This window comes from Schistocerca americana, chromosome 1 (assembly GCF_021461395.2).
Source record: "Schistocerca americana isolate TAMUIC-IGC-003095 chromosome 1, iqSchAmer2.1, whole genome shotgun sequence".
Lineage (NCBI taxonomy): Eukaryota > Metazoa > Arthropoda > Insecta > Orthoptera > Acrididae > Schistocerca > Schistocerca americana.
This window is the reverse complement of record NC_060119.1, coordinates 701,342,965-701,370,833: the sequence shown is the minus strand read 5'-3', so window position 1 is coordinate 701,370,833 and position 27,869 is coordinate 701,342,965. Positions and strand designations below refer to the sequence as shown.

The following is a 27,869-nucleotide window of genomic DNA, read 5'->3' as shown; positions in this document are numbered from 1 at the left end:
ACCCGCATACCATACTACTACCACCACCACCACCACCACCACCACCACCGTATCTGACTGCTGACAATACTCACGACGGCAGGCAACATCCTCGAGGCATCCGCGAAAACCCAGAACATTCCGTCGGATTAATTACTCTAAATTACTCGTCTGCAGTCATCCACTTTGCACTGGTGTCGATCTTTACACAAAGTCATGTCGCTTAACAATGACTACAGAAATGTGTTGCTTATGCTCAGCTGCTCGACCACTGTGCACAAAGCTTTTTAAATCTCGGCGCACAGTCGTCACCCACTCGGTGTGCTAGCTGGACTACTGGTAGCACTTCGGACTCAGGAGTGACTTTTCCGTTGGTTTCATGTGATTTTTATTACAATCAACCTTCACAATGCTCGACTATCCCTGTCCGTCTTTAGATGAGGTCTGCCAGGTCGTGGTTAGCCATGTTTGTTCATTCGCGTTTCCACTACACAATCACATAATTAACAGCCGACGTGGGCCGCTTTAGAAATGTTGAAATTTTTGATGGATCTGTTACTTGGTAACACCAAATAACTAGTCGGCGATGGATGCCACTAAGCTCTCTTGATCGACCGATTCTTCCGTTACTCCTTTATTGTCAACATAGTATTACCCGTTTCCTTTTATATTGGCGGCTCCGCTTCTCGTGACATCTGGTGGTCAATTCCGCATTCATAGGGTTGTCCGGATATTCAGATCTGATTTTGTCAATACCTATGTTACACTGGTTCTAGTTGCTGGAACGTTTAAATTCTTTTTCTTATTTTTAACTCACATTCAGCCTACTTAGAGATCATCTTACTTAATATACAATTTTATAACGCTCATTTACCTTCCATGTGTTGATAACGACAATGGTATGCAGACTTGGAACTGTTTTCATGTTTCGAATTCATATATAGAGGGTAAGCACATCTAGCGCTAGAAATGGGAAGTTATGTTCAGCGTTTGTCACTTACATGTGTGCATGAGACTGGCCTTTTAGTTACTATGAGAACGCACATTATATACACTACATCTTGAAGAATGCTTTGTCAAGTAGCGGTGAAACGGCTTTAAAATTCTTGTTTGAATTTAGTTTTCAGTTGTAGTTTCAAAGACGAGGTCCTATGAAAAAAGAAGTATGACAGGAAATAACAAAATTGTAAAAATTTTGACAAATTTCTTTAATCATTTTACCCTGAAATCACTTTTGTTTTGCATCCAACCGGACCCACAATTCCATACTGTTTACTACAGTTCTTGTTCGATAATCTCCAGTCCTCTTCGACAGTACATCACGTACGAGCCCTTGGTCCTTCTACCTGCTGGGGAAGCTGTGGAGTTCGGACGCAGGGTTTACAAGACCTTTACTCGATCTTGTCTGGGCGCGAATTTCACTGGTCGCAGCTTACAAGTCACCGTACACACTATATCTCTTAAGTTCGGGAAGTGGTGTCTTCAGTGCCGTTCCATTCCGCGTCTTCAGCTAATACTGAAGGACGATTAGGGTTTAACATTCCGTAGACATAGAGGACATTAGTGACAGAACACAAGCTGTGGAATGGTTCAAGGATGGGAAGGAAATCGGCACAGTGCTTTCAAAGGAACCATCCCGGCATTTGCCTGGATCAATTTAGGGAAATCACGGAGAACCTATATCGTGTTGGCCGGAAATTGATGTGCTAACAGTGGTACTCCTGTGTACAAGCTCAGTTTGCTGATTACACAGAATATACTGTACACTGACTTTAAGGATACATTGAGCAACTTTTTCTCTGAAGTGAATTCGGCTTGAATTTGCAATTACATAATCACTTCTTTGTCACAGAATCTACACATCCTTTGAGCAGGAACTCGTTTCCACGTACCGCACAGCTAATGACATTGTCTTTCCACTGTATGCTGATAAGATCTCGCTCGGCAATAATGTCGTCGTCCAAGTTCATAATAACGCACAGCAGACCACAGTGCAACATAACATGTAAATAAAATTCTTGAACCAATTTTTAACACTCAAAAAGAATTGATTCTTCAAACGTTTGGAGAAGCATACTATTTTATGTTGTTTGTTAAAATTTTCAGTGATTAGAAAACACAGAATCATACAGGCATAATCGTAAACAGTATTACTGTTTTCGATTCAAACTGCTAATGGTTAATTCGTTAAGACTGAGCAATGCTGTTGCGGGGCGTCTGACGGTGCGGGTCCCGATGCTTGGTCTACATGTGGTGTATGAATGAGATGCGCATAAACCAAAGGAAAAGTAAGGTAACAGCGTGTGCAGCCGGTGGACATGCTAGAAGGTAAAATGTTAGAATTGGACGAGAGACTAAAACAGGTAGACCAATTCTTCTTAATCAGAATAAAAAAAGAACGAAAATGCAAGAAATACGTATGAACAAGGATTGCGGAAGTCAAGAGGCCTTCTCGTACAGAATGAATGGTTCTCGTGCAAGGTGGAGCCAATAAAAACGTATAGTGAAATGATACATTGGTTTTCTTGCTTTTTGTAAGCTAAGTGTTCACGTTCCATCATCTTCTGTTGAGCAAGAACGGGGGAAACATTATAGGAAAGTGAAACTAGTGGACGTTATTTTACCTATCTTTCTTCTCAGAGATTAATAAGACGCATAATGATGGCCCCTTAAGCAAACACCTGGTATGTGGGCCATTCAGTAATTAAATGGTTCAAATGGCTCTGAGCACTATGGGAGTTAACATGTGTGGTCATCAGTCCCCTAGAACTTAGAACTACTTAAACCTAACTAACCTATGGACATCACACACATCCACGCCCGAGGCAGGATTCGAACCTGCGACCGTAGCGGTCACACGGATCCAGACTGAAGTGCCTAGAACCGCACGGCCACACCGGCCGGCCTTCAGTAATTAGAGAGATAAGTTAATATAGAAATGAAACGGTTTGTAGGAAGGGCTTCGTACTTCCATGACTTTAGGTTGATATCACTAGGATGAGCTGACAACAGCTGACGGATCTAAATTGTTTTGCTTATAGCCTCAATATTGCAGTTAACGACGGCGTGTCTACTGGAAGTATCCACATTAGTTGAACAATGTTCAGTGATACGCTTTTTATTTTCTGAAAGCGAAAAACAGTCTAAAATATTTTCTCGGATTACCTTACAGTATGGTGAAAGTTGTATGGACCGCGGAAAGTTTTGTAAGTGGGTTAGAACAGTTCAAACAGAGTCGAACCTCAATAACTGACGAGCTACGACCTGGCCGGCCAGCTGAAGTTTAAGTACAAAATAAATTCTGTAAGTGGTCCAGATGCCAAGATATCAAAGCTTCTGTAAGCACTAGCCGCTTAGGATCAGTTTCGGGTGCGCGCGAGCCGTTTTCCCCCCGCTCCAGGTGGCGCACTCCGCATTGGCACGTATCACTTTATTACTCAGCTGCTAACACTAGGAATCAACTAAACATACCCTAGTACATTTTTCTAGAAAGTATAAGTATTCAACTGTAACCTCCATCACGAAGATCGCTGGCAAATGTTAACTGCGACCACTAAATCTTTTTGTTTATATAAAGGTGCACTGCTGGAAAAGAGTCGTAGGAAAGGATTTCTTTGAAATTGTGAAAAATATCTGCAATTTCCTTCTTTAAAGGCTATTCTTATGAAATAAAAATTGAAATAGTTTTAAAAACACCTGAAGGTTTTCGATGTTAACTTTCTGGCCGTACAATTAAAAAATTTTAAAATTATATAATGGTATGGCGGCAGAACTGCTTGACACGAAATAAACGAAAAACCGTTACTGTCGAACCATCTGTGAGGATTTCACCAATTACTGGAAGAAACTTTTTTCAAAAAATCGATTTCTCGAAAAAATTAATTTTTTTATTTTGTCAAACAAAGACTTTTTTTTTACTTACCGCGGGCTATACATAAAGTACATACCGTATATACCAAGTATGGGAACGTGAATGTTAACGAGTTATAGTGAACCGCATTTTTAACTGTTTCTTCGATATGTCTCGAAACATAAGAAAGCAATTGCTAATATAAAGAAGCACTGGAATCTTTTTAAGCCCTACCTCTTTCACATTTTTCGACCGCAGGTAATAAGTTTTTTATTAACAAAAACAAGCTTTTTTGCCATGTTTGCCATTGTGGATACAGTTTTATGAAACAGGAACTGCTTAAAATTTGATTTCCTATACGCTCAGATTTTTTTTTCAGATAATTTTTGCAATCGCTTCTCCTTAACGATTGGAATATGGATGGCGCTTATACGAATATGCTGTACAACTGGCACAGAGCATACGTATGCCCTTTCAAGGGTATCATCTCTCTGTACTATTGACAACGCAAAGCAACAAACATGCATAAAGGTCCCTTAGGTGCACGCTTCTAACTGAACTTCTTTTTGTCATCACAGATTCTGATCATAAACAAAGCCGAAACCCAATACGGGTGCTTAAACAAACTTGAAATCTGTATCGAACATAGGTGTTACATTTCAGTATGATCGCAGAAATATACGACGTGTGTATTCAACGCATTTTGTTAAAATTTCGGTAACCAGACAGAAGACACGAGTACTGATAGCAAATAGCTTTCTATAGCGTTCATTTAAATGTGCATCCTTCGCAAAAGCATGTGAAAACGTCCAAAACTGCTAAAGCACAATAGCACAAAACGTAAACAGTAACTGGTTGTTGCAAACCATTCCTCCGTAGTTTAATTTATAGTCACGATGTTCCTTAGTCGATTATGCAGGAGACCAAAGCATACACAATTGCAACGAAGTTTAATTTAATTACTTCGCGTTCAAACAAACCAAGAGGACTACTAGGGTATATGGAAGTTGAGGGCATATTTATCATAGGATTCAAATGAACCGATTGATAAAGATGACTGCGACCAGTCGGCGTAACTAATATTAGGCTAGTATACATAGTGAGCGTATAGCAAATTATTAGAAATGGTAAAATAAATTAGCCTTTATTAGTGTCTCTGCGTGATACCGCACCGAAGGCAGAAGACAACTTGTATATCGTTAAGTTAAATAAGAGCGGTCTATGATGACATTCGACGATCCACATCGTACACCGCTTACTGCATTTGACGGTCTAGGATAACAACTAAACCAGAGTGCGATGCCAATAAAAGTTGACTGCTTGATACACACTATGTGATCAAAAGTATCCGGACACCGCCAAAAACGTATGTTTTTCATTTTAGGCGCATTGTGCTGCCGCCTGATGCCAGGTACTCCATATCAGGGACCTCAGTACTCATCAGACATCGTGACAGAGCAGAAAGGGACACTTCATGGAACTCACGGACTTCTAACGCGGTCAGATGATTGGGTGTCACCTGTGTCACACGTCTGTAAGCGAGATTTCCACACTCCTAAAGATCCCTAGGCCCACTATTTCTGATGTTATAGTGAAGTGGAAACGCGAAGGGACACGTACAGCACAAAAGCGTAGAGGCCGATCTCGTCTGTTGACTGACAGAGACCGCCGACAGTTGAAGAGGGTGGCAATGTGTAATACGCAGACATCTATCCAGACCATCACACAGGAATTCCAAACTGCATCAGGATCCACTGCAAGTACTATGACAGGCGGGAAGTCAGAAAACTTGGATTTCATGGTCGAGCGGCTGCTCATAAGCCACACATCACGTCGGTAAAAGCCAAACGACGCCTCGCTTGGTGTAAGGAACGTAAACACTGGACGACTGAACGGTGGAAAACGTCGTGTAGAGTGACGAATCACGGTACACAATGTGGCGATCCGATGGCAAGCTGTGGTTATGGCGAATGCCCGATGAACGTCATCTGCCAGTGTGTGTAGTGTCGAAAGTAAAATTCGGAGGCGATGGTGTTGTGGTGCGGTCGTGTTTTTCATGGAGGCGGCTTGCACCCCTTGGCATTATCACAGCACAGGCCTACATTAATGTTTTAGGTTCAAATGGCTCTGAGCACTGTGGGACTTAACATATGAGGTCATCCGTCCCCTAGACTTAGAACTACTTAAGCCTAATTAACCTAAGGACATCACGCACATCCATGGCTGAGGCAGGATTCGAATCTGCGACCATAGCAGCAGCGCGGTTCCGGCCTGAAGCGCCTAGAACCGCTCGGCCACAACGGCCGGCTGATGTTTTACGCATCTTCTGGCTTCCCACACTTGAAGAGCAATTCGGGGATGGCGATTGCATCTTTTCAACACGATCGAGCACCTGATCATAATGCACGGCCTGTGGCGGAATGGTTACACGACAATAATATCCCTGTAATGGACTGGCCTGCTCAGTCCTGACCTGAATCCTACAGAACAACTTTGGGATGTTTTGGAAAGCCGACTTCGTGCCAGGCCTCACCGACCGACATGGATGCCTCTCTTCGGTGCAGCACTCGATGAAGAATGGGCTGCCATTCCCCAAGAAACCTACCAGCATCTGATTGAACGTATGCCTGCGAGAGTGGAAGCTGTTATCAAGGCTAAGGGTGTGCCAACACCATATTGAATTCCAGCATTACCGATGGAGGGCGCCACGAACCTGTAAGTCATTTTCAGCCAGGTGTCCGGATAGTTTTGGTCAAATAGTGTATCCATGAAAGAAAGCTGGACGGTTACTTCACAGTTTTCAGTCAATGGTCACCGATTTTTTTTTCTCGCACACGATGCGCGGAGACTTTTCTTACGTAAGGTAAGTAACTTAATAAAAGCTACAATAAATCATATCTTCCCGAAGAAAGGAAACAGAAGCTGTATCATTAAAATGGACAAGAAAGCGGATTCTTAAAAAAAAATAAACCTACAGTGTCTTCCCTAAAAAAAGTTGTATCGTTAAATCAGAAAAAACACATGGGTTCAGGAGCGGCCTACTTCTATACTTAGGTGCCATTCTCCCAACGCTGTAGCTACAGTGGAGTTCGTCTACATGGCGCTCGAAATTTGATAAACTGGATGCTGGTATAGCCCTGCCAAATTCGTCAGAGGTAAGTGCTGAAATTCTACTGGCGTTATCACTTACAATTAAAACCCACTATGTAGAATTTCACGTCATCTTATCCAACGAACAAAAATTAAATACCGCCTAAGTCGGCCAAAATGTCATCTTAAGTTATTTTCAATACTACACATTAATTCTGCTATGTATACTCCTCAGCAGTTATTGATTGATCTTTTTTCGATAATGATGTCAGTTATCGATTTTATGCGTTGCTATTCAAGTAGGAAGACTATCAGCGATAATTAGTGTCTCAATAATGACAGTAACTTGCGAGGTGAAAAAAAAAAATTAGAATTCTTCGCGCCCTAGAGAACTGGGCCAAAGCCCCTAATGACAACTTCCATTTTCCGATATCTGCAGCCACTTAAGAAGATATATGGTCCTGGTGGCTCCCCCACCTCCCTCTTCGATACAGTATCATCTCATGAGCGATGGGATTACGACTCCGGCCTCGATGGCCGTATGAGATGAACACTGTAGTCCCGTCGCACTCCTTTTCCACGAGCAGCGTGTGTGAAGCGCAACAGCTTCGCCGCCGGAAATGAAAGCGACGCTATAATTAAACTAGCACAGTTCCAACTTCACCAGGTCTACTTCACACTTACCTTGCGTAACCATTACGAAAAACCTGAGAGTGGACTTTAGTGTTAGGTATGACATTCCTTCGCTCACGACTATGCTCAACGCAAATGGTTTTCAGTATTTAGTAACCAACTGTATTTTCTGTAGCGGTATCTCCATAACGAACCGTAATATTTTTAAAGTAAGAAAAGCAATGTTATAATTCAACATAACGTCAATATTAAGGTCGTCAGAAACGAAGCACTGCTTCAGATGAAGAAAAATGGAAAAAAATCGATTTTGGCCCCGACATCCATACTAGGCTTCACTTGCATCTGTAACGACGAAATTTCATCCTGATAATCAGGGATTCGAGCCTTGCTGCTCCAGAAAAAAATCATTTTTTTAACTGGAATCCCTGGAACTTTACTGCAAAGTACACTTCCAACATTATCGCACTCCAACATCCTTACGCTAAACCTGCGGCCAGCAAATCACTGCTAAGTCTTATTTTTCTTGGCGACAGTCCTTTCCTGTAGCATATCCACTTTCGAAACTGTGGTATGCTTCCCTCTGTTTCTTGTATTAAGTACCTTGCTGCCCTTGATTGCTGCCAAGCATGCTGCACACCCTAAGAACTTTTATGATTTTGAATTACAGGAGCTGTAGGGGAGCTGCTTAACATCGTTCTATGCGTTTCTCAGTTTTGTATTTGCAAGTAGCAGGTATCTGAACCGGAGTGGAGCTGAGAATCTAAACACCGTTATAAGTAGAAACCAAAGCTGTCGGCGAGTGTGGTTATTTTTCTTGTTCGGAATGGAGACTTCATATTCCGTCACAACTGGACACTTCTAATGAGCATAATTTATGACAGTTTCAGAAGATGAATAGTTAAAACTTTGTAATTGTATGTATCACAGAATCAAACGTCTGTATGTCAACCTGGGCGAAGAAAGGAAGCAAGACTGGGCTCTGACGTTCCGTCGACGACAAGGTCATCAGGGGCTGGGCACAATTTGTGACTGAAGGATAACGAGCAAGAAAGTCGGCGTTGTAATTTTTAAAGGAACCATCCCGGCATTTGTCTAAAGCGACTTTGGGAAGCCAAAGAAAAGCTAAGTACGGCTGGCTGGTCGGTGATATTAACTACAACTTACGAATGCGAGTCCGGGCGTCTTACCAACCAGCCAACTCGCTCGGTGTCCCAGGAGAAATGATCAATACTCAGGGATATCACAGGAACCCTCATTTGAAGCGAAAAACTTCATATGAACGTACGACCCATTCCGAATTGTTTCCGAGATAAAACACATTTAACGTACACTGTTTTTGAGCTAGTGGCGCGCACCTATGTGTCTTATCCACCCAAGCTCTTTGACGATGTTTTCTAGCCGAACTTTCATCGCTGCTTGCATACCATTTGCTCGGGATGTCTTTCTGCCATTAAAATAGCTATCAGATTTTTATTTATAGGGTTGAATGAAGTCTGAGTTGTATAAATGAAAGGTGAATAAGCGAGATTAATTGCCTGGACGTATCATGGACGCTGCTTCCCTCATTAGGGAAGTACGGAGGCACGCAAAGACGCAACGCAACATGTTCTCCCAAACGTTCACAAAGTCGCCTAAGTTTTAGCGGTGGAATGTTCGAACATGTATTGTGAACTGTACAACAGCCGTAATGTGACGTGTACATTAATGTTTAGAAGTGAATGTGTTATAATACGTATTCTTCAACTGGTACTTTGTAAAACACGTCGTCTTACTAATTACTGTAAATATGTAAATCTGACACTGTATTGAATAATATAGAAAATAAATAACAATGTGTATTCGGAATTGAGCACATGTTCATGCGAAGTTTTCTGCATCAAATGATCGTTGCTGTTATATCCGTGAGTACGGACCATTCCTCCCGGTATACTCCGTATATATGTGTGGTGGTGGTGGAACTGACAGAAAATAAACTTAACAAGGGATCTATAGAAAATACTTAGCGAGGCACCTTACTCCTTTTATAGGAACCTGATTAATCTACTTTTTGAAGACTAAGTCTGCAAAACTTTTCTTCCTACAAAAATTAATGCTAGGAGTGATCCTGCCTATCTTACAAATTCATGATTTAGACTGTGATTAGGACAAGAAATCGACTTCCATTCATTTACCTCCCCAATATGAAATAACAAAAACATTTATTTGCAATTTCTGCAACCAGTCACTCTTTTATTTTTGTTTAATTTAACATAATATGACACATTTCTAACAGGTTCTGTTCGTCTTCATGCGTTTATACATACATACAGAGAAATGTTACTTAAAAATAAACCATCTTAAATTAGATTAACCTAGAACTCTTTGTCCATTGTTTGTTACTGTAGTGGCTGGTGTGGCATTTGGGAGGGGGACAGTGGATGGCCAGAAATCTGCGTCAGTGATGTCTTCTGCTGTTTTTTTTTCCCCTCCTTGTGGTTCACTATGTATGGTACCACAGCCTGTATAGGATGCAGACAGTTTTGCATCAATTGTGTGTAGCGAAACTGTCATATAAAAGCCCTTCACGCTACATTCGCAGCACACAACTGATGCAAAACTATCTGCATCCTATACAGGCTGTGATACCATACAAGTGAACCACAAGGAGGAATTTAAAAAAAAGAAGAAAAAAAAACCAGCAGAAGACATCACTGACATCGATTTCTGGCAATCCACTGCCCCCCCCCCCCCACAAATGCCACACCACCACTACAGTAACAAACAATGAACAGAGTTCTAGGTTAATCTAGTTTAAGACGGTTTATTTTAAGTAACATTTCTATGTATGTATGTATGTATGTATGTAGAAACGCCTGAAGATTAACAGAACATGTTCGAAACGCGTTGTATTGTATTACGTTATAACAAATATAAAACAAAAAATAAAGTGGCTAGTAGCAGAAATTGCAAATAAATAATTATCCCACACAGTCACGGTTCACAAACGTAGCCATTATGGCCGAAAATAACAAAAACATTATCCTACATGATCACACAAATATTTAATTGTTCAATCAATAGCTTGAAAAAATATTTTCTATTCCTTTGAGTGAGAGGTTTAGGACTGTGAGGAAGGGGCGCTAACTACGGTATAATTCAGATAAGCAGACAATTGGTCACAGCATGTGAGCCATAACTTCCTTCCAAAATGGTTCAAATGGCTCTGAGCACTATGGGACTCAACTGCTGAGGTCATTAGTCCCCTAGAACTTAGAACTAGTTAAACCTAACTAACCTAAGGACATCACAAACATCCATGCCCGAGGCAGGATTCGAACCTGCGACCGTAGCGGTTTTGCGGTTCCAGACTGCAGCGCCTTTAACCGCACGGCCACTTCGGCCGGCTTCCTTCCAAAGAAGGGCAAGTTGTGCAATGTGGCACTGTAGGAAGAGTTGTTTCAGTGTGAGCTTCCTTCCACAGTGATTTCGATTATAGAACAATGCTATAAAGCGAACGGTATATCTTCTAATCTAGTCGTCGGGCTGTTAATTAAATTAAGGTGCTCAAACAGTGTTGACGTCTAAGAGCCTGTGAACGGGAACAGCAGTCCACAATACAGTTAGAGTTGAATGAGTAACGAACATAACTGGACCTAAGATTGAGTGATGCGACAGAACATATGAACGGCACGATGCACCGCCAAGTCCCTTCTGCGCATGTGACCAACGTAAGCTCTACTGCGATAGATCCTGGTGAAACACACAACCCCAACGAAAGGAAGTGGCAAATGTGTAAGATTCTTTCCGAGGAGAAAAAAGGATTTAGAATGGGCAGCGAGCCAATGATTGCTCTGTTTACAGCACAGTTTAGATACTGATCCAATATTGAACCATGTTCCTAGACGAGCAAGAAGGTGTTATTTATGTGTCACTCCGCGGAAGGAGGAAGTAAAGTCACTCATCCCGCCGACGACGTGGTCATTAGAGGCGGACAGTCATGTGGAAGGAAATCGGCTGCGTTCTTTTCGAAGGAACTATCCGGCATTCTATTTAATCGACTGAAGAAAACACGGAACACCTAAAACTGGACGGGGGATTGAAACTCGCTTCTCCAGAATTCGAAACCACTGGCTTAATGGCTGGCCAGATCTGTCAAGTTCTGTCGTTTTTTGTTTCACCTATTCGTTTCACTACCTCGTTATTAGTTACCAGCCCTCCATCGCTAACATTATTCTGTAGCACCAGCTTATCGTCCACTTTTTACTTCCGTATAACGTTTCATTTCAGACAAATACTTTCAGAAGAGACTTACGAATACTGAAAAGCACTATATCGCTTTGTTCTACAGAATTAATTTATTGATTTAACCGGCTTTCGGCTTATAGGGTCATCACCAGACTTTAACTGACTTTAGACGCCAAAGGAATTCCAGTGTATGTAAATAACACAGGAAAAGACGTCACTCACTAAGATTGTGGCAGAAACATACAGTAAATCTTATCTTTGACAGTGTGGTAAACGGTAAAAAGTTACCCAGTAAATAAATAAATGAAAAGGGAACTAACAGAAAAACGTAAACACTAAACTCGGAAACTGTGCCTCCATAACGGCTGACATTGGTAAACAAGGCAAATAAAATAAAAGTAGCACTTGAGAAGACTACTTCAAGAGTTATTAAAAATGGGAAGTAATGCAGAAACCAATTACAAGAAAGAATTACCAACTGCAACAACCGAGTACATGGAGTACGGAGGCAATCGCAATACGATAAAAAAAATATATTGACAGTGCGTTGATAACGCAATTTAAAAGGTAAACAGTTGTAAACATACAGTATACGGGAATAAACAGGAAAACAACATTTGCTCCCTTTATCCTGTATTTATTTATTATTCAACTTTTTACCTTTTATATTGCTTTACCACGACACTGTCAAAGATAACATTTGCTGTGTGTGTGTGCCTCAGCCTAGATGAGTAACATCTTTTCCAATTTTCTTCACATTGTAACACTTTTGGCGACCAAAGTCAGCCAGTCTGATGATGGCCTTATAGGCCGAAAACCGATTACCTAAATAAATCAACCCTATAGTACATACGCAATATAGTGATTTTCGTTTGTTGTAATGCTGTTCTACCAAGAAGCGACGAAAGAAGCGTCTGGAAATTTATATTCCGACGTTACAGAATTCCATTTTTCAGAAAGTATTTCTTGTTATTGCGTTTATATAAGCCAACATGTGGTCACCTGAGTGCTAGCGTGTCGGTACATTTCTGGAACGAGATACAGCAGTGATTCTCCATGACATGGACTCTACTATTCATTGGTAGATTTGCGGAGGCATGTGACACACGATGCCTAAGCAAAGGTTACGCGATTCCCGTAAATTACGCGCCAATGACTTGCTCCATGGGATAGTTTCCGATCAGAAGAATTTGGTGGCCAAGGCACCAGCCTGAGTTCACTATCATGCTCCTCACACCACTGCACCATATTCCGGCCTTGTCACTTGTAGAAGATGCTATCGCCATCGGCGAAGATGTCATGCTTGTAGGGATACATGTTTTCCGCAAATATGTTCACGTAGTCAACAGCTGTCATTTTACCTTCAATTACTATCACAAGTACCGTGGAGGTCAAGGTAAATGTCTCCTATAGCGTAACACAGCCCCTCCTCCCTGCGTCCGAGACGCGGTGCACGTTTCGAGCAGCCGCTCGCCAGACACCGCTAACGACATGGTGTAACAAGAAACGTAGTTCATCAGTACAGGCGACACGTTTCTAATGATCTACGGTCCAGTCTCCGTAGACCCGTGCCCACTGCAATCGTGATTATGCTGTCGTCAGGTCAACGTGGAAACACGTGGGGGTTGTCTGCTGCAGCGTGCCACGTTAAACACAGTGCACTGTGCTCTGGGACATTTGTACCTGAACCAGCACTGTAATCCCGTTGGCCCTGCCATAGACCGCGGCATACCCTCCTTTACAGAGCGGCCAAATCTCCGACCTGCAAATTTTGCAATTAGGCGTGTACGTCTAAAACATTTCCGCCTACTCGTAGTTTCACTGTCCTCACTAACTTCGCACAGATGCTTACGACCGTAGCACGCCAATAGCTCACCAGCGTCGCCAAGATGCTCGGTCCCAGGCGCCGAGACGTAATCTTCCCTTTGTTAGTTTTGCGTATGTCAGTCGATTTCCCCATTTTCGGCCAGTACTTTCGCTAGAAAGATTCTCCAGTCACTTCTGTTCCGCTTTACAGCGTTACGAGCCCGCAATGACACCACGCGACGTTCAATACGCAGTGGGCAGTGGTCATAATGTTTAGGATCGATAGTAAGCAAGAGCAGTGATCATCCACCCGAAATGAATGCTATTATCGCCAAAAGCATTGTCTTCGTATCCACTGTTAGTGTGATCACTTTTTAGAAGAGTTTAAAACGTTTCTAGTCGACTGGGCGCCGTTACAAGCTACGCAATCGACACGGTATCTCTGTAGAGATAACGCAGGCGGGCCGAGGCGAGTTAACGGATTAAGCTGGTCTGCGCAAGAGGCCAATACTACCGCACCCAAGTTCAGAAATTCAACTTAAAAGACAAGGTACATTTTACGAGAAGGCAGCATCTCCTGTTTCAAGTCGTAGAGAACCATCCGCTTTACGCCTATGATTTCTTGCGGTGCGTGGCGGAGGATACTTCGTGTACCACAGTCACATCCTTTCCTGTGCCAGTTGCCAATGGTTCGCGGGAAGAACTACTGCCGGTAAGCCTCCGCGTGGGATCGAATCTCTCTAATTTGATCTTCATGGTCAATTCGCGATACACGTAGGAGGGAGCACTACATTTGTTTACCCTTCAAGGAATGCACGCTCTCGGAACTTTAACAGTAAAGCACACTGCCATGCAGAACGCCTCTCTTGCAACGTCTGCCAATGGAGATGGTTGATCATCTCCGTGACGCTTATATGCTTACTATGAACGTGTAACGAAAGGTGCTGCTCTTCACTGGATATTCTCTACTGTCTATATCAATTCCTATCTGGCATGGATACCAAATTGACGAGCAGTATTCAAGTAGTGCTCGAATAGTGGTTTTTGTAAGCTACTCCTTTGGTGACGGACTGCATTTCCTGAGGATTCTTCCACTCAATCTCTGTCTGGCATCTGCGTTTCTGCGATATATTTTATGTGGTTGTTTCACTTTAAGGACAGACGTAGGGCACAATGCCTTCTTGTACTCAAACATATACATCTCCAAAAATATTACAGCTAAACTAGTAAAACTTGAGACGATCATGTAGAACATAATGCTAGACTTTTTGTGCAATTTCTTTTTGAAAACGCGCATCGGCATACATTTCACAAGGATTTGAATTGTTAATTACCACTATTCCTTTAATGTACCTTTTCTCGTAAATTAATCAAGCAATAAAACTGGAATTTCACAGTTTACACCTGCATAAGTGAGTAGTTAAACGCATGGGACAGATTTTTGTTTAAGGTCACAGTTGCATCGAAATTAATTTTTTGGTTGTGTTACCCGGAACTGGTCTATTTTTCTCAAGTTCCAAAGGAGAACTTTTCTCCGAGAAAAGATGACTGAAAACAGCTGCACAGGATTATTCTTCTTAATTCTTATGAACTGCACCAAGTTTCCGGATTTTAGCTTATATAGTTACTGAGAAAAAGTATGATACAGCTCAAAAAATCAGTTTACAGCAGTTCGCATTTAAACTTTTTATTTCAGTTTTTGACGATATTACTGTACCTCTAGTGACTCATGCTGTCCACATCCGTGCTCTTTATTCTCTTCCTCGTCTTCCTGGAGTAATCTCCTCCCCTGCCTCCTTTGCCTGGCCAACTTTTGCTTTTTTTCTTCTGCTGCCTCAGCTTTGTCCACTCACGCTTCAATGAATGCTTCTGAGTATTTTCAATGTAAATGCACTTTCATGGAAGCCTGGTCTCTGCAGGCACTTAATCCTACATACACCTCCACTATTGAACACCAGACAGGCATCACATGCCGCTGTCTTCACAACAGTTAAGGACACAAATATTCTTTTTGGACAAGGCATCCACATAATGTGATTGTAGCTCTCATTTGTATTGTGTTTTCCATGTACACATTTTCTTCAGCAGTTCACGACAGGCTAGGTACATGAAAGTTGATTTTATAACGTCTAAAACAGCAAATGGCAAACAATGTTTGTGGGTGTATGGCTTTCCACTGACTACTGCCTGAAGATACTTGCACCACGGTATTACACAAAGGGAATGTTGAGGATTCACACTTAAGAGCAATATCTGTAACACTGTTATTTAATTTCCTGTACCTTTTATACGTGAAATTCGGTATTTCCTAACTTTTTTGAATATGCGTCCACTGTTACGGCCCTTTCGAACAAAACAGGTTAATATATGCAAAACTAAAAATTGAAATCAATTTGTAGCATGTACTATTAAAAAAATAGAATAAAAAAAGTTGTGAATAAGGTTAACAAGCAAAGAGAATCTTTTTCACAGCCTTCTAGACTGATGTGCAACTCGTTTCAGTTGAGTTAACGAAACATTAACGCACAAAAAATTTCTAGCGTAGAGAACGCGTGGATCACAGCATAGTAAGTAACAGGTGTGGCAGGCGCAGATGCCCAAACAAACTTTTTTAAAACATATTTCTAGCCAGAATTGTATTATGAAACTTTGCGATGCTACTCTTAAAGAATCAAATAAATTACACAATAAAATATCGGTTTTTTCGCGATTCTTCCATTAAATCGCGACGTACTCGAACTCCTAGATATCTTATGGAAGTAACTGCTTCCAGTAATTGTTTGCAAACGTGTAATCAAATAATAATCCAGTTTTCTGTCTACTTGTACGCAATACGTTTGATTTTCTTTATGTTGAGGGTCGCAACAACTGTCATTCCCTACACCTTCCTAGCGTTGCGCCTTCTCTGCACACAGCAGCATCAACGCGGAAAGCCTCACAGAACTTCCAGCGTTGTCTGCTACAGTATTTATATACATTGCGAAAAGCGATGGACCTATGTGGACTTGAGGTAATTCACTGGATGAGAGCATTCTTCCCAACAATTTACAGACGCTCTACACACTTGCTGGGTTATAAACCCAGAAGCTTTTCTAGCACGCCAGGTCGAGACAATGTATTCATGAACAGATAACATCAGTAGCATGCGCTATGAGCCAGCCACCATAGTAAACGGCAGTTGAAAAAATATTCGAAAGACTTTCGTGCGAAGGTGTATTTTCATGTATCAATTTTGCACAAGTAGAACACTATAAAGAGCGGACAGTGAGTCCTTACAAACATTAAGCAACGTTAATCCCGTCATTAAAGCCATCATCAAATAACCGATAAATGCTTTTCCAACAACCGTAATATTGTATACGCCTTGCTTCATGACAGAACAAACATATTTCATGTTGACAGCGTGGACCACTTCGAAATGGAATTATCACAAAAGCGTATGCTGTATGGTTATAGGCATACAGCTATTTGAATCTAATTTCACATGAAGTTGGCAAATATTGCTATTCTCACACTACCGGAGCATCAATTTCCGATTAACGCGTGATAACCAATTCACAGAACTAGTTATTGCAGGTAACTGTCTTAAGGGAACACGATATCCGAAACTGATGTAGAATCTGTTGCTTGATTATTGGAAGAGGAGGCGCGGAACGTATGTGGCGACAATGTAGAGCTCGTTAACAATGGAAACAATCCTGAACTCTACGTCAGACATAGTGGAGTTGTTTCATGACCGTCAAGAGCACTCTATCTATAATGCTAAAAGGTGAAGTTTCGCGCTCTGTCACTAGAAGGGAAATTGGTCCCGCCCGACAGACCGCCGTACCATCCCCTCCTTATGGCTTCACTGTATGGAGATGTTTGGGACCAACAAGCGCTCTCCCGGTCGCTGTCCGGTTTCTAGTCCCTGGAACCGCTACTAATTGGTTGAGCAGCTCTTCGGATGCCCTCACGAGGCTGAGTGCAGCCTGGCCCAGTCCTCTCACCACGGAAAAATCCCTGGCAGTCAGCTGCGCCGACCACTCAGCTACGGAGGCGCATTTCTATCCATAAGGGAGCTCTGTCTGAAGATACTAGTCTACAGGCAAATCATAAGATTTGCTTTGCTTCTGTTTTAAATGTTCTTGTGCAGGTTAAAGGGATAGCACCTCACTTCATGAGAAGCAAAATGCATTGAATTGCAGTTGGCAGTGGCACTAATGAAAACGATTTGAAAAAGCAAGGTAGAAGAAAAACTCACAAAGTAACGTTTTAGTAATTTACTATCTCCGGCACCACTCATATTCTTGACAGTTTCAAACTACTCTGCCTCACATATTACTGAGAATAGTAAATATCCGCACATGTTTCTTTTCAGAACGGCCCAATATTATGACCCCTGAACAGGTCTTCCTTTCGCCCTGAAGCACCACGTGTGTAACACAGCACTGTTGTTTCCTAAGTTTATGACTCCACAAAACGACACAAAAAACTCAACGTACTGCAACAACATTCATACCTTGACGACGATTTTAACCCTGTAAAATGAAATGTCTAACTTGCTCAGAACAGTTTAACAGAGGCTGTACACCAGTGTCTTCTACGTGTACGTCCCAGGAGGTGATAGCAATATGATAGCCACAGAACTGGAGTCCCGCAAAACACGGCTTTGGGCCCCATCGTGTGATCTTTATTTGCAAATAATACCCCAAAAAATCCGAAAGTTATCTTTCATTACTTGCTGTTGACACTGAGCTCTTCAAAAGTAGCTCTGATCTTAATTTCATAGTAAACAAGTTGTGCAACACACAAAACTTGAGCAACGGTGTGTGAACAACTGGAAGGCAACAGTTAATCTTGACAAGACCCAAGAAATTTTATGTACTTTCAAAAGAATATCGTGAGATCTGTGTATCAGAATGAACGACACAATCTTTCTCTGGAAATAAGATAAAATAAAATAAAAAATACTTCGGCGTCCAACTCGGCAAGAGGCTGACACTTAAAAGATCATGTAACTCACATTTGCAAATGGCATCCGCCACGAATTTTAGACTATCTTCTAATAAAGGGCAACAGACTAATTATCACAACAAAAACAGGAATCTTCAAAATGACACTCCTACCGACGATTACATACGGTTCCGATATTTGGCCGATGGCCTCCGACACTAAGAGCACCAAGGTTCAGAGAATTCAAAACAGTTTCATCAGAACTCCCGCAGATGCTACAAGGTACCAGAGTTGTACACAAACCTAAAGATTGACAAAATCTCTCAGATCATTCAGGCCACGTCACAAAACGTCAGTATACCCCCATTCGAAACTTTGAAGTCAGTCCCTCTGACCCCACATCAAAGTTTCCCTTAATGACGACAACCATAATCTATCGTTCAGCAAATCATCCATTCAATATTTCAACAATTAACATCAATTACTCAGCATTTTCTTAACCTCACTTGTTAGACTGTATGGATACAAACATATGCGACCCTTTGAGACCGACATGGGTTACAGATCCATCAGACAACAGTTCGGCTAGGTTGGTTCTAGACAGCGAACTTAACCGCAACTTAAGAGAAAAAAAAAATGTTAGTTGTAACAGAGAAATGTAATTTTTTGTTGTTGCAACTAGCATATTTTTCTGTCACTCTTACACTGTCAGACACGTAATATTTCTAAGCAGATACACTGAGGTACGAAGACCTGTAATGGAATACAGTTTTTCGCATGTTGTGTTGTATTTACACCTGGAACATTCGTAAATCCAAACTGGACAATGGCGTGAGACCACTATATTTTTAAATAAGTCTTTCTGATCGTGCGGGACGTACATTGTTTCGTAGTTCAGTACTTTGGTGCTCCCCTAATTCGAGCTATGCATATCCAAAAACTGATCATGTCAACGTAACTCCACCAGACAAAAAAGGAAAACAACGTACATGATTTCAATAATATAAATCTAGGTATCATGAGGACTAATTTTGTAAACTACCATCAACGATTCCATCAAGCTTCAAGTGCTGCCATTTGGGAGATGCTGATGGTTACTATAGTCCATACACGCAATATAATCAATACCCGAGTTACGATCGATCGATCGCTCTCGCTCGCTCGCTCGCTCGCTCTCTCTCTCTCTCTCTCTCTCTCTCTCTCTCTCTCACACACACACACACACACACACACACACACACACACACACACACACACACACACACACACACAAAATTACGGACCTACAACCACTTTCATTAAAAAATAGCCTGTTATGTAATATCATAACCCTAAAGATACATCAACTGTGTTTCCTATGCGGGCAGCTTTTTACAGAAACTGTCATCTAGCAAAATGTTCGCTGGCACGTGGCTATAGCAAGCTTCACACTGCTATTAAAATCCAAGACGTAAGTCACAAAAAGGCGCTATTTTTGTGTGTGTCAAAGCACAGTGCTTTTGCATGTCTCAGAACAACGCACTGATCCTTTTCGCGCAGCTGCTAATGGGGAACGCAGTCCAAACGATAACTACCAAACAATTGTCACCTCACACAACTCAGTACAAATGTTAAACTACAATTTTTTGTTGTGCAGAGCGTCTCATTCAATCTATGAATTTTGTTATGAACAAACTACACTTACTTAGTGCACAGAGCTTCTGAAAACACGAGTTACATTACATAAAAAATCTTATTTATTTCTCAATGGAGAAAGTTGTATCCTGACATATAGTTTACAAACAATGTTGATAGACGAATTGCAAACACTTACAATCACTTTCTAAGTAAGAGAGTTTCAGGTGTTACAACTACTATTCCGTAAAAAAAGGTTTTGAACGCCGATTTGCTAGTTCAAAACTTATTAACATTTAATCCTTAAACACTATTTCTGCAAGTGATGTTGCAGCCTAAATTTTTGGTCGTAAGGAATAGAACAGGGAATATTTGTTTATTGTTTATTTTATAGGGATACGATGTACTTATGTGTAAACTAAGCGCTCTGTACAGATGATAACAGCTTATTAAATTTGTTAACTCGTATTCGTTGGAGGCATGTTGCTGTTTTGCAGACACTGTTACGAGTGATTTTAGTAACCCGACAGCAAGCTGTTCCGGGGATTATGCGGCCGAGCTAAAAGTACATTATTCCTTTATTTAATTACGCTTAATACTGCCGACATCTGCCGAACTTGTCTCATTTACATGGATTAGTCCGGTGGTATTTCAACAACATCACGGAATGAAGGTTTCTCTGTTTTGTGTGTAGCTTTATACGGTACCTTCTAACATTTTTCTACCGTATTGCAATCCTGCTAGAATATTTAACCGAAATAAGCAGCATATTTTGGAATTTGTCAATTTAGAATTGGCAGAATGTGAGTAATTACTTCTACAGGAACAAAAAACTATTTTCTAGCTTCCCACATTCTAACAATCCCTTGTGCTCTACGACACGCCTCTTCTAACCTAACACTTAGGATTGTCGGCAGGGTGGGTCAGTGACCACTCCTACCGTTATCTTATTTAGGGAAACCTAAGTCGCAACAGCATATGATGCAACAACTTTCCATTAAATATGCGGAGTTATACTCGGAGACTATAATCAGACACCTTTCTCACCAAAAACCGTTATCATCACAGCTATGTCATATAGTTGCTCCTCGTCCACAACTGCATTCTACATCACAAGGTATCTTTGGTTCTGTAACTGAGCTGAAAATCGCTTAGTGTGTGTTTTTATTACCAAACGATACCACTGTTTCGGATAACGAGAAAAACACACACACAAATCTGTTTTATATATGACATTAGGAACGTCACAATCAATATATTTGGAAGTCATGCTGCCGATTTGGTTACAGACTTGCTGCTTATGTTGGGTCGCAAAAGTTGACCTCTAGAAACATAACTCCCAGTGAAAAAAAGTATTTTATTAGACGTCTACCTCTTCAGTTCACATGTTAACTATTACACACACCTGCTGCCAAGTTCCACAACCAGTTGCGTCATATTCATGTGATCTACAGTTGTGCCTGAGTATAACATGGGGAATTACTTATCGTTAAGACACAATCATAATCTCCATTTTGTATCAAAATCTGATACACACTCATCTACTTCCGACAGTGGTCCATTCTAGCAACGAGCAGTAATTTTCAAAGAGGCGATATGTGTACCATATAATACGCGTAGTAAGGCGAAAAAGCGATTAGTTAATCGTAAAAAAAAAAAAATGGAGTTTCTCGTCGTTGCTGGTACGCTAGCATAGTTTTGCAGCCATCCAGGTACACTGGTGCAGCTGCTGACGAATTCGAGACAGGATAGACCGTGCCCGAAGAACAAAGGCGCATGCGCTTGCTTCTCACTAAGCTCACTAAGCCAAGCAGTTTGCGCATTACAGCAACATGTTGCAGATATGGACATTTATGATAAAAATGACTGGCACGTGCTGTACTGCAAACTGTTTATTTCCTTTCTGTTAAGCAGCACGTCTCAGAAATCATCTTCGCCACTGCCCTGAGCACCAAACTGAGCGAACACGTATTCCCCCACCCTCACATCTTCACCGACCATCATCCGTTCACTAAACCAGCGACAGAGAGTTTTCTCGCCCGCCCCTCCCCATTCTCTGTGTATGAAGTAAAAAACAAAACTTGTTTTCGACCCTACACGCACAAAGATCTGCGAAAATCGTTTGAGAAACATACTGCTTAAGCAACATCCACGCAATCTGTGTTTGATTAGATGTAATTTTACCAGTAAGAGATTAAACAAACACATAGAAATACGCGCGAACTAAATCCGTGAGGGATGTGTTCTCAGTCACATGAAGAATATTAGTTGACACTGATGTGCAATATCGAATACAAAAATCTTCTGTATTCGGCGCATTATGGGCGTAATAAAATGAAAATAACTCTCCACAAGAAGGTTCGATTACACGAGTATTTATTTTAGAGACGATTGTGGAAGCTCATTATTTTAGTGCAGTTGCGGTTGGTTTGTAAAACCCCTTTTCTAAATTGCCAAACTGAAAGAAAACGCAGTTTTGCAGCTGTGTTGCTAACAATTCACAATATTGTCGCGCGCCATGAAATTCAGTAGGAAACATACTGTTGTTAATTTCAACAGAATAACTAGTAACACAGAATCAAAATAATGTGCTTGCACTACAATCTCGAGTACCTAATCATGCCGTATCGCTAAAATTCCTTTAACAATAACCACCCTCTGTCACGATATTCTTGATTCCTCTTTGTTTTCAAGGCCTCATAGATATATATATATATGAAATTTCCCGTCTTAGGTCTAAACTTTCACATACATCATAAAGTGCCTACACAATCTCTTGGATGCAAACTGTGGTTCTAAGCTATAATGTGTGCATTAACTGCACAAAAATATCACTTCCAGCTATGGATGAGTTCAACGAAAAACAAGCACCATCCTTCATGTTTGTGGCAAAACAGTAAGTGCTAGTCATATTTCATCAGTTAATAACTGTGCAAAGCTTAAAATTAATAGCAGATGGTGTTCAAACGCATTCGACTTCTAATGGTAACGTTACCAAATCAAGAATCAAAACATGTACCTGCGGCTTAAAACTTCTCACCGACAACTGAATTCTGAGTGGCTAGGTAGCCCAATTCTGTCGGTTCAAAACGAATCATGTTTGCACACTTTACCGAATAGTAATTAAGTCATAAGCTGCAACCTTTAGGGGTAACAAACGAACTACAGTGGAAACCGTCTGGTCGAGTTTACAACGAAAAAAACTGCCGCACACGTCGAATTTATAGCCGCAGTCAAATAAATTGAATTTGCTATAGCCTAGATAGCAAAGTAATTATTTATCACCTACAAACAGTTCATCACTAGTAAAGCCAACCCCGTAGCAGCGACATCGCTGTGAATTATGCAGAAATATTACAGTTGCACGTCCATGTGGTGTATTTCGAACACGATAATATTTGGTACTACACAACCGGTATCAGCTGTTCGAAAGGCACAGGAACAAACAGGATGAGATAAATATTATTAATATAATTCTCACGCTGCAAAGGAAGCGATGTTTGTGCACTGGCTTCTGTTACTGCATTTTTGATGGTGTTTCCCCGCAAAAATATATGGTAGAAGACATCGAAAGATTTCCTCCGTCATCTTTCGTGAAACTTTAATTAGATCACTTCTCCCTTACTTTCTCATTGACAGTCACGAATACATTAAAACTTGAGCACTTGCATAACATTATTCAATTTAGAATATAATCGCTCGCTGTAGTATGTTGCTGCAATATCTTCTGTACATATAGACATGAACACACACCGATCACTCGCGACAGCAGACGATATCATGAAGAGTAATAAAACATTTCTAACAATAAAAAAAAGTGATTATGTCTGTTTTACGAGCAATGCAAAACGGAACAATATGGCAAATTTTGTATAAACCATAAATTTACAACCTCAAGTGCCTAGCACAACTTTTTTTTTTTTTAGTATGCATTAGTAGTCAATATACAACAGCTGCACAATAACGCGAATGTAGAACAGTGCAATAAGATAATTTCCAGAATTTGTTAGCCCTGCACATTAACATATATTCATATTTTCTTAGTTCCTGGCCAGCATTTCCAGAGACAAAATATTATTCACGAAACGAAATTGTACTTTTGTAGAGTGAAAAACACGCACGTTACTGACTCAAGAAGCCATTTCAAAGGATGTTAACTTCGTTCGTCTGCTATTAGAGCAATTTGCACTCGACGTGTCACGCAATTAGCAACGATTATCCAATGGAATAGCTAAGCTCAATGAACAGCGAAATGACAATTTGCATGTTTGCAACACGTTCATACATTTGCCAAGATTTATTTTAAAAAATAAAAAATATTACTCACCAGACAATATTTTGGAGCAGCATATTTCTGCAGGCAGATGAATTGCAGGGACAACTGCAGTGTATTCCTCGTTTTCTCGTAATGCACAGTAACTCCAGCTTAATTGTGTCTTAGATGAACAGCTGACATTACACCTGACGTTCGGCTTGCTTATTATTTTTAGTACCTGCTCTGTCATCGCTAGCCTAATGGTATAACCATTCACTCAGAAGCAACATAACCATTCACTCATACATACACAACAACAAACGTACCGAAATCCTGAAATGACTTTCGTTACAAACAATAATACATGACATAAACAAATCATATGCAACGTGACATTTAAGGTTACGAAAATAATATAAAATATTAAAAAGGCATTTACGAAAGTTGGGCAGAGATACGATGTCTACCGGCACATTTTATATTAATATAAGCATAAATTATTAAAAACTCAGCAATATATACAACCCAACATAAAACCAGTTAAGGTTATACATATAACACACACAGAAACCTAACAACACACGCCATTGCTATGATATGGGGGGATAATAACACCTACTAATGCTCGTAATAACATAACCGCTTTATACGTAACACACCTATATCTTCGCGCTCTACAAGTGACACAAATGTACGACTATTTCAAAACATCTTCTCCGCAAGTTACGCTACTACTATCAGAGTTGCCATATTGGAACCCTGGGAAGCCTACTGGGCAGCAAGGTGCAACGCCATTGGCCGCGCTGCAGCCTATGCCGTTCAAGCGTAGCGGTGGCGCGGAGATTTCAAACGCAGTGGGAGCGGCGAACATGAAAACATGACTATTTATGGTCTGGATTATCTAGAATTTTATTAGAACGATGCGACAAGTGGGAAGATACAGTTCTTAATTACGAGTGTTATTTGAAGATAAAATACGCTAGATACTGAAAACAGTTAACGTTGCTTTTCTTGAACTGTTATTTACCTTTTCGTGCCAGTTTTAATAAAGGCTTCTCTGCGCTCTGAGGAGTATGTGAACCTAACAGTGCATAATTACTCTCAAATGCTACTAGCTACTTATTGGGCTTAGAATCTGAAGAGAGCCACTACTTTATGTCACTAATGCAGTCACGCCCACTCCGTTATCAAAAAATAAGGGCTAAGTCTGCACACTCACCTACATTTACAACAATATACATCGTCTATTTTTACCGACTATGATGTAGTACACTTAACTACTTCGTCTATTAAATTTCGATGATTGATCTCTATGTACATGAATGCCTTGGTGTGGAGCATAACAACTTCACGTGTCTGGACGTTTCTATTGTCTACATTCTCCGGCACTTTGCGATTCGACAAAAAGTTCCGCTCGATCTGTACGTGATTAATGATTATTTGTTTATTTATGGTTATGTACCTTTCGATATTAACTGCAAAAGTGTCTCAAGCAGGGGCCTACCAAATATGAACAAAATTACAATACTTTGTAAAGCAATTTTGACTGTTAATGGACAGTGACTGTTAAAAAAAAATTATAAAGTCTCTCGGAGACTGCTACCAATTAAAAAATTTTGTTGATATGCTCAAATTATTTAATGAAGCGTCACGTTTCGAGGTACAAACTTCATCTTCAGGCTACAATGGCAATACAAAAGCCGCCTAACAAAATGCACACAGAGATTTCAAAGTTTCTACAATCTTTGCATGTGTAGAGTTCATGCTGCAGAGTAAAAAAAAATATCGGCCTATTATGAGGAAATATTCAGTTCGATCGTTGGTTTACTGTTCAATTAATTAAAAAAAATGACGTTGTTCGTATGGAATGCCTCCTTCTAGTGGTTGGTTCAGTTACTTCCATTGGTATGGCTCCTTAGAACCTGTTAGCCATTGTTCAAAACTTGCAATGAACACATAAAATACGCCATCACAATCAACTCTAATGTGCTACAAGATGTGCAGAAAACAAAGCAAGTGACATATAACACCAAGAGCGACTAATCGGTACGTCATACGAAACAACTTTATTTTGACAACGGTTTTGTTTCTACTGCACAGTAGAATTTTATTGTAATTACGTGTTTTGAGTGTCCATTGCAATTTTATGAACAATGGTGTTAACTGAACACATCACAAGAAGACAGGCATTTCATATGAACAAAGTGAGTGATGACTATTTGAAAAATTATGTGAACGACAGCTAACAAACGTCGTGAATATTGCCTCATAGTAGGTTATCCTTCTCTCTATCTCTCTGCAGCATGACCACAAGACATGCCAAGACTGTAGCGAACAACTTTAATGTCAATGCGTGCATTTATTAAACACTTTTTGTGTTGTCATTGTAGCCTGAAGACTAGCTTTGTAATTCGAAACATGTTGCTTCGTTAAATAATTTAAATAAAACGACAAAATTTTGTGACTGGTAGCGGTCTCTGAAAAATTTCATCACATCACAACACTTCATTAGATGACCCATACAATTATAATTGTTCCTTCCGTCACACAAGCTAAACACTTGTAGTCTCAATTGTGCTTTCGTTTCTGTAAATGATAACGGTAAATTATGACTAACTTATTAAATTAAAACTGAGATGGCATATTGATAAGTGTATTCATCAGGAAACTGACAAGCATTTGCAACACTATTCGCAGCATCCATCATCTTCTATGTTTAGACGTGTCTCGTTGTCTAATAGACCACGTGTGATAACCAGAAATGCAGGTTCTCCTCTGGAAAACTCGTAATCCAATGTCGTGTCGAGAAAAACACATTGCCACAACTGCAGTACGTTTCTTTGTACGGGGTCTAGTGGCAACGTCGCTTACTTCGAGTATTGAATACCGTAACAAAAAAATAAAAATAAAATAATAATAATACCGTACCCAAAAAATGCATTTCGCTTTCGACTGAGTAGTGTGTGTGTGTGTGTGTGTGTGTGTGTGTGTGTGTGTGTGTGTGTGTGTGTGTGTTCTAGAATATTTTAATATCAGTTTCTACTTACAGTGTACCGGTATTGGTAACTTTTATCTTCAACAGTTGTAAGACTGAGCAAATTATGTCAGCTTTGTTCAAGAGATGTCTGGATCGTTTGGGAGATTTGATTTTACGTATTACACGTGCTACAAGATGTGGCGAATACAGTATCTAATTTCTTCTGCGTGCATGTTGTTGTTTTGCACGGCAGTAAAATGAATAAGTAGAGAATAAGTAAAAATAAAGCAGGGTGTATTTTCTCATCAGCCTGCCAAGTCCGAATCGCATTCGAGTTTAAAATTATACAGCAGAGCTGCACCCGATTTTTTTCAGTAAATAGCTCGTTTTGTTCTTCTCCAGAAATCTGTAACATCTGATCTAACACAGCGTGTGTGCGCAGACTCTGAAAGTATCTTAGTTTGCGTTCTCGTAAGACTTGATCGTCAACGATTTGCATATCAAGG

General features: G+C 40.6%; 1 protein-coding gene across 1 annotated transcript in view; it reads right to left on the bottom strand.

Annotated features, from left to right (window-relative positions):
• Window positions 1-25,131, bottom strand: part of LOC124609569 — a 409,000-nt gene extending 383,869 nt beyond the window's left edge. The window contains exon 1 of the mRNA XM_047140082.1: window positions 24,459-25,131. Within this exon, the coding sequence (XP_046996038.1) occupies window positions 24,459-24,636 (178 nt within the window). The 5' untranslated portion in view covers window positions 24,637-25,131. The remainder of the gene's footprint in view (window positions 1-24,458) is intronic.
• Window positions 25,132-27,869: the final 2,738 nt, after the last annotated feature.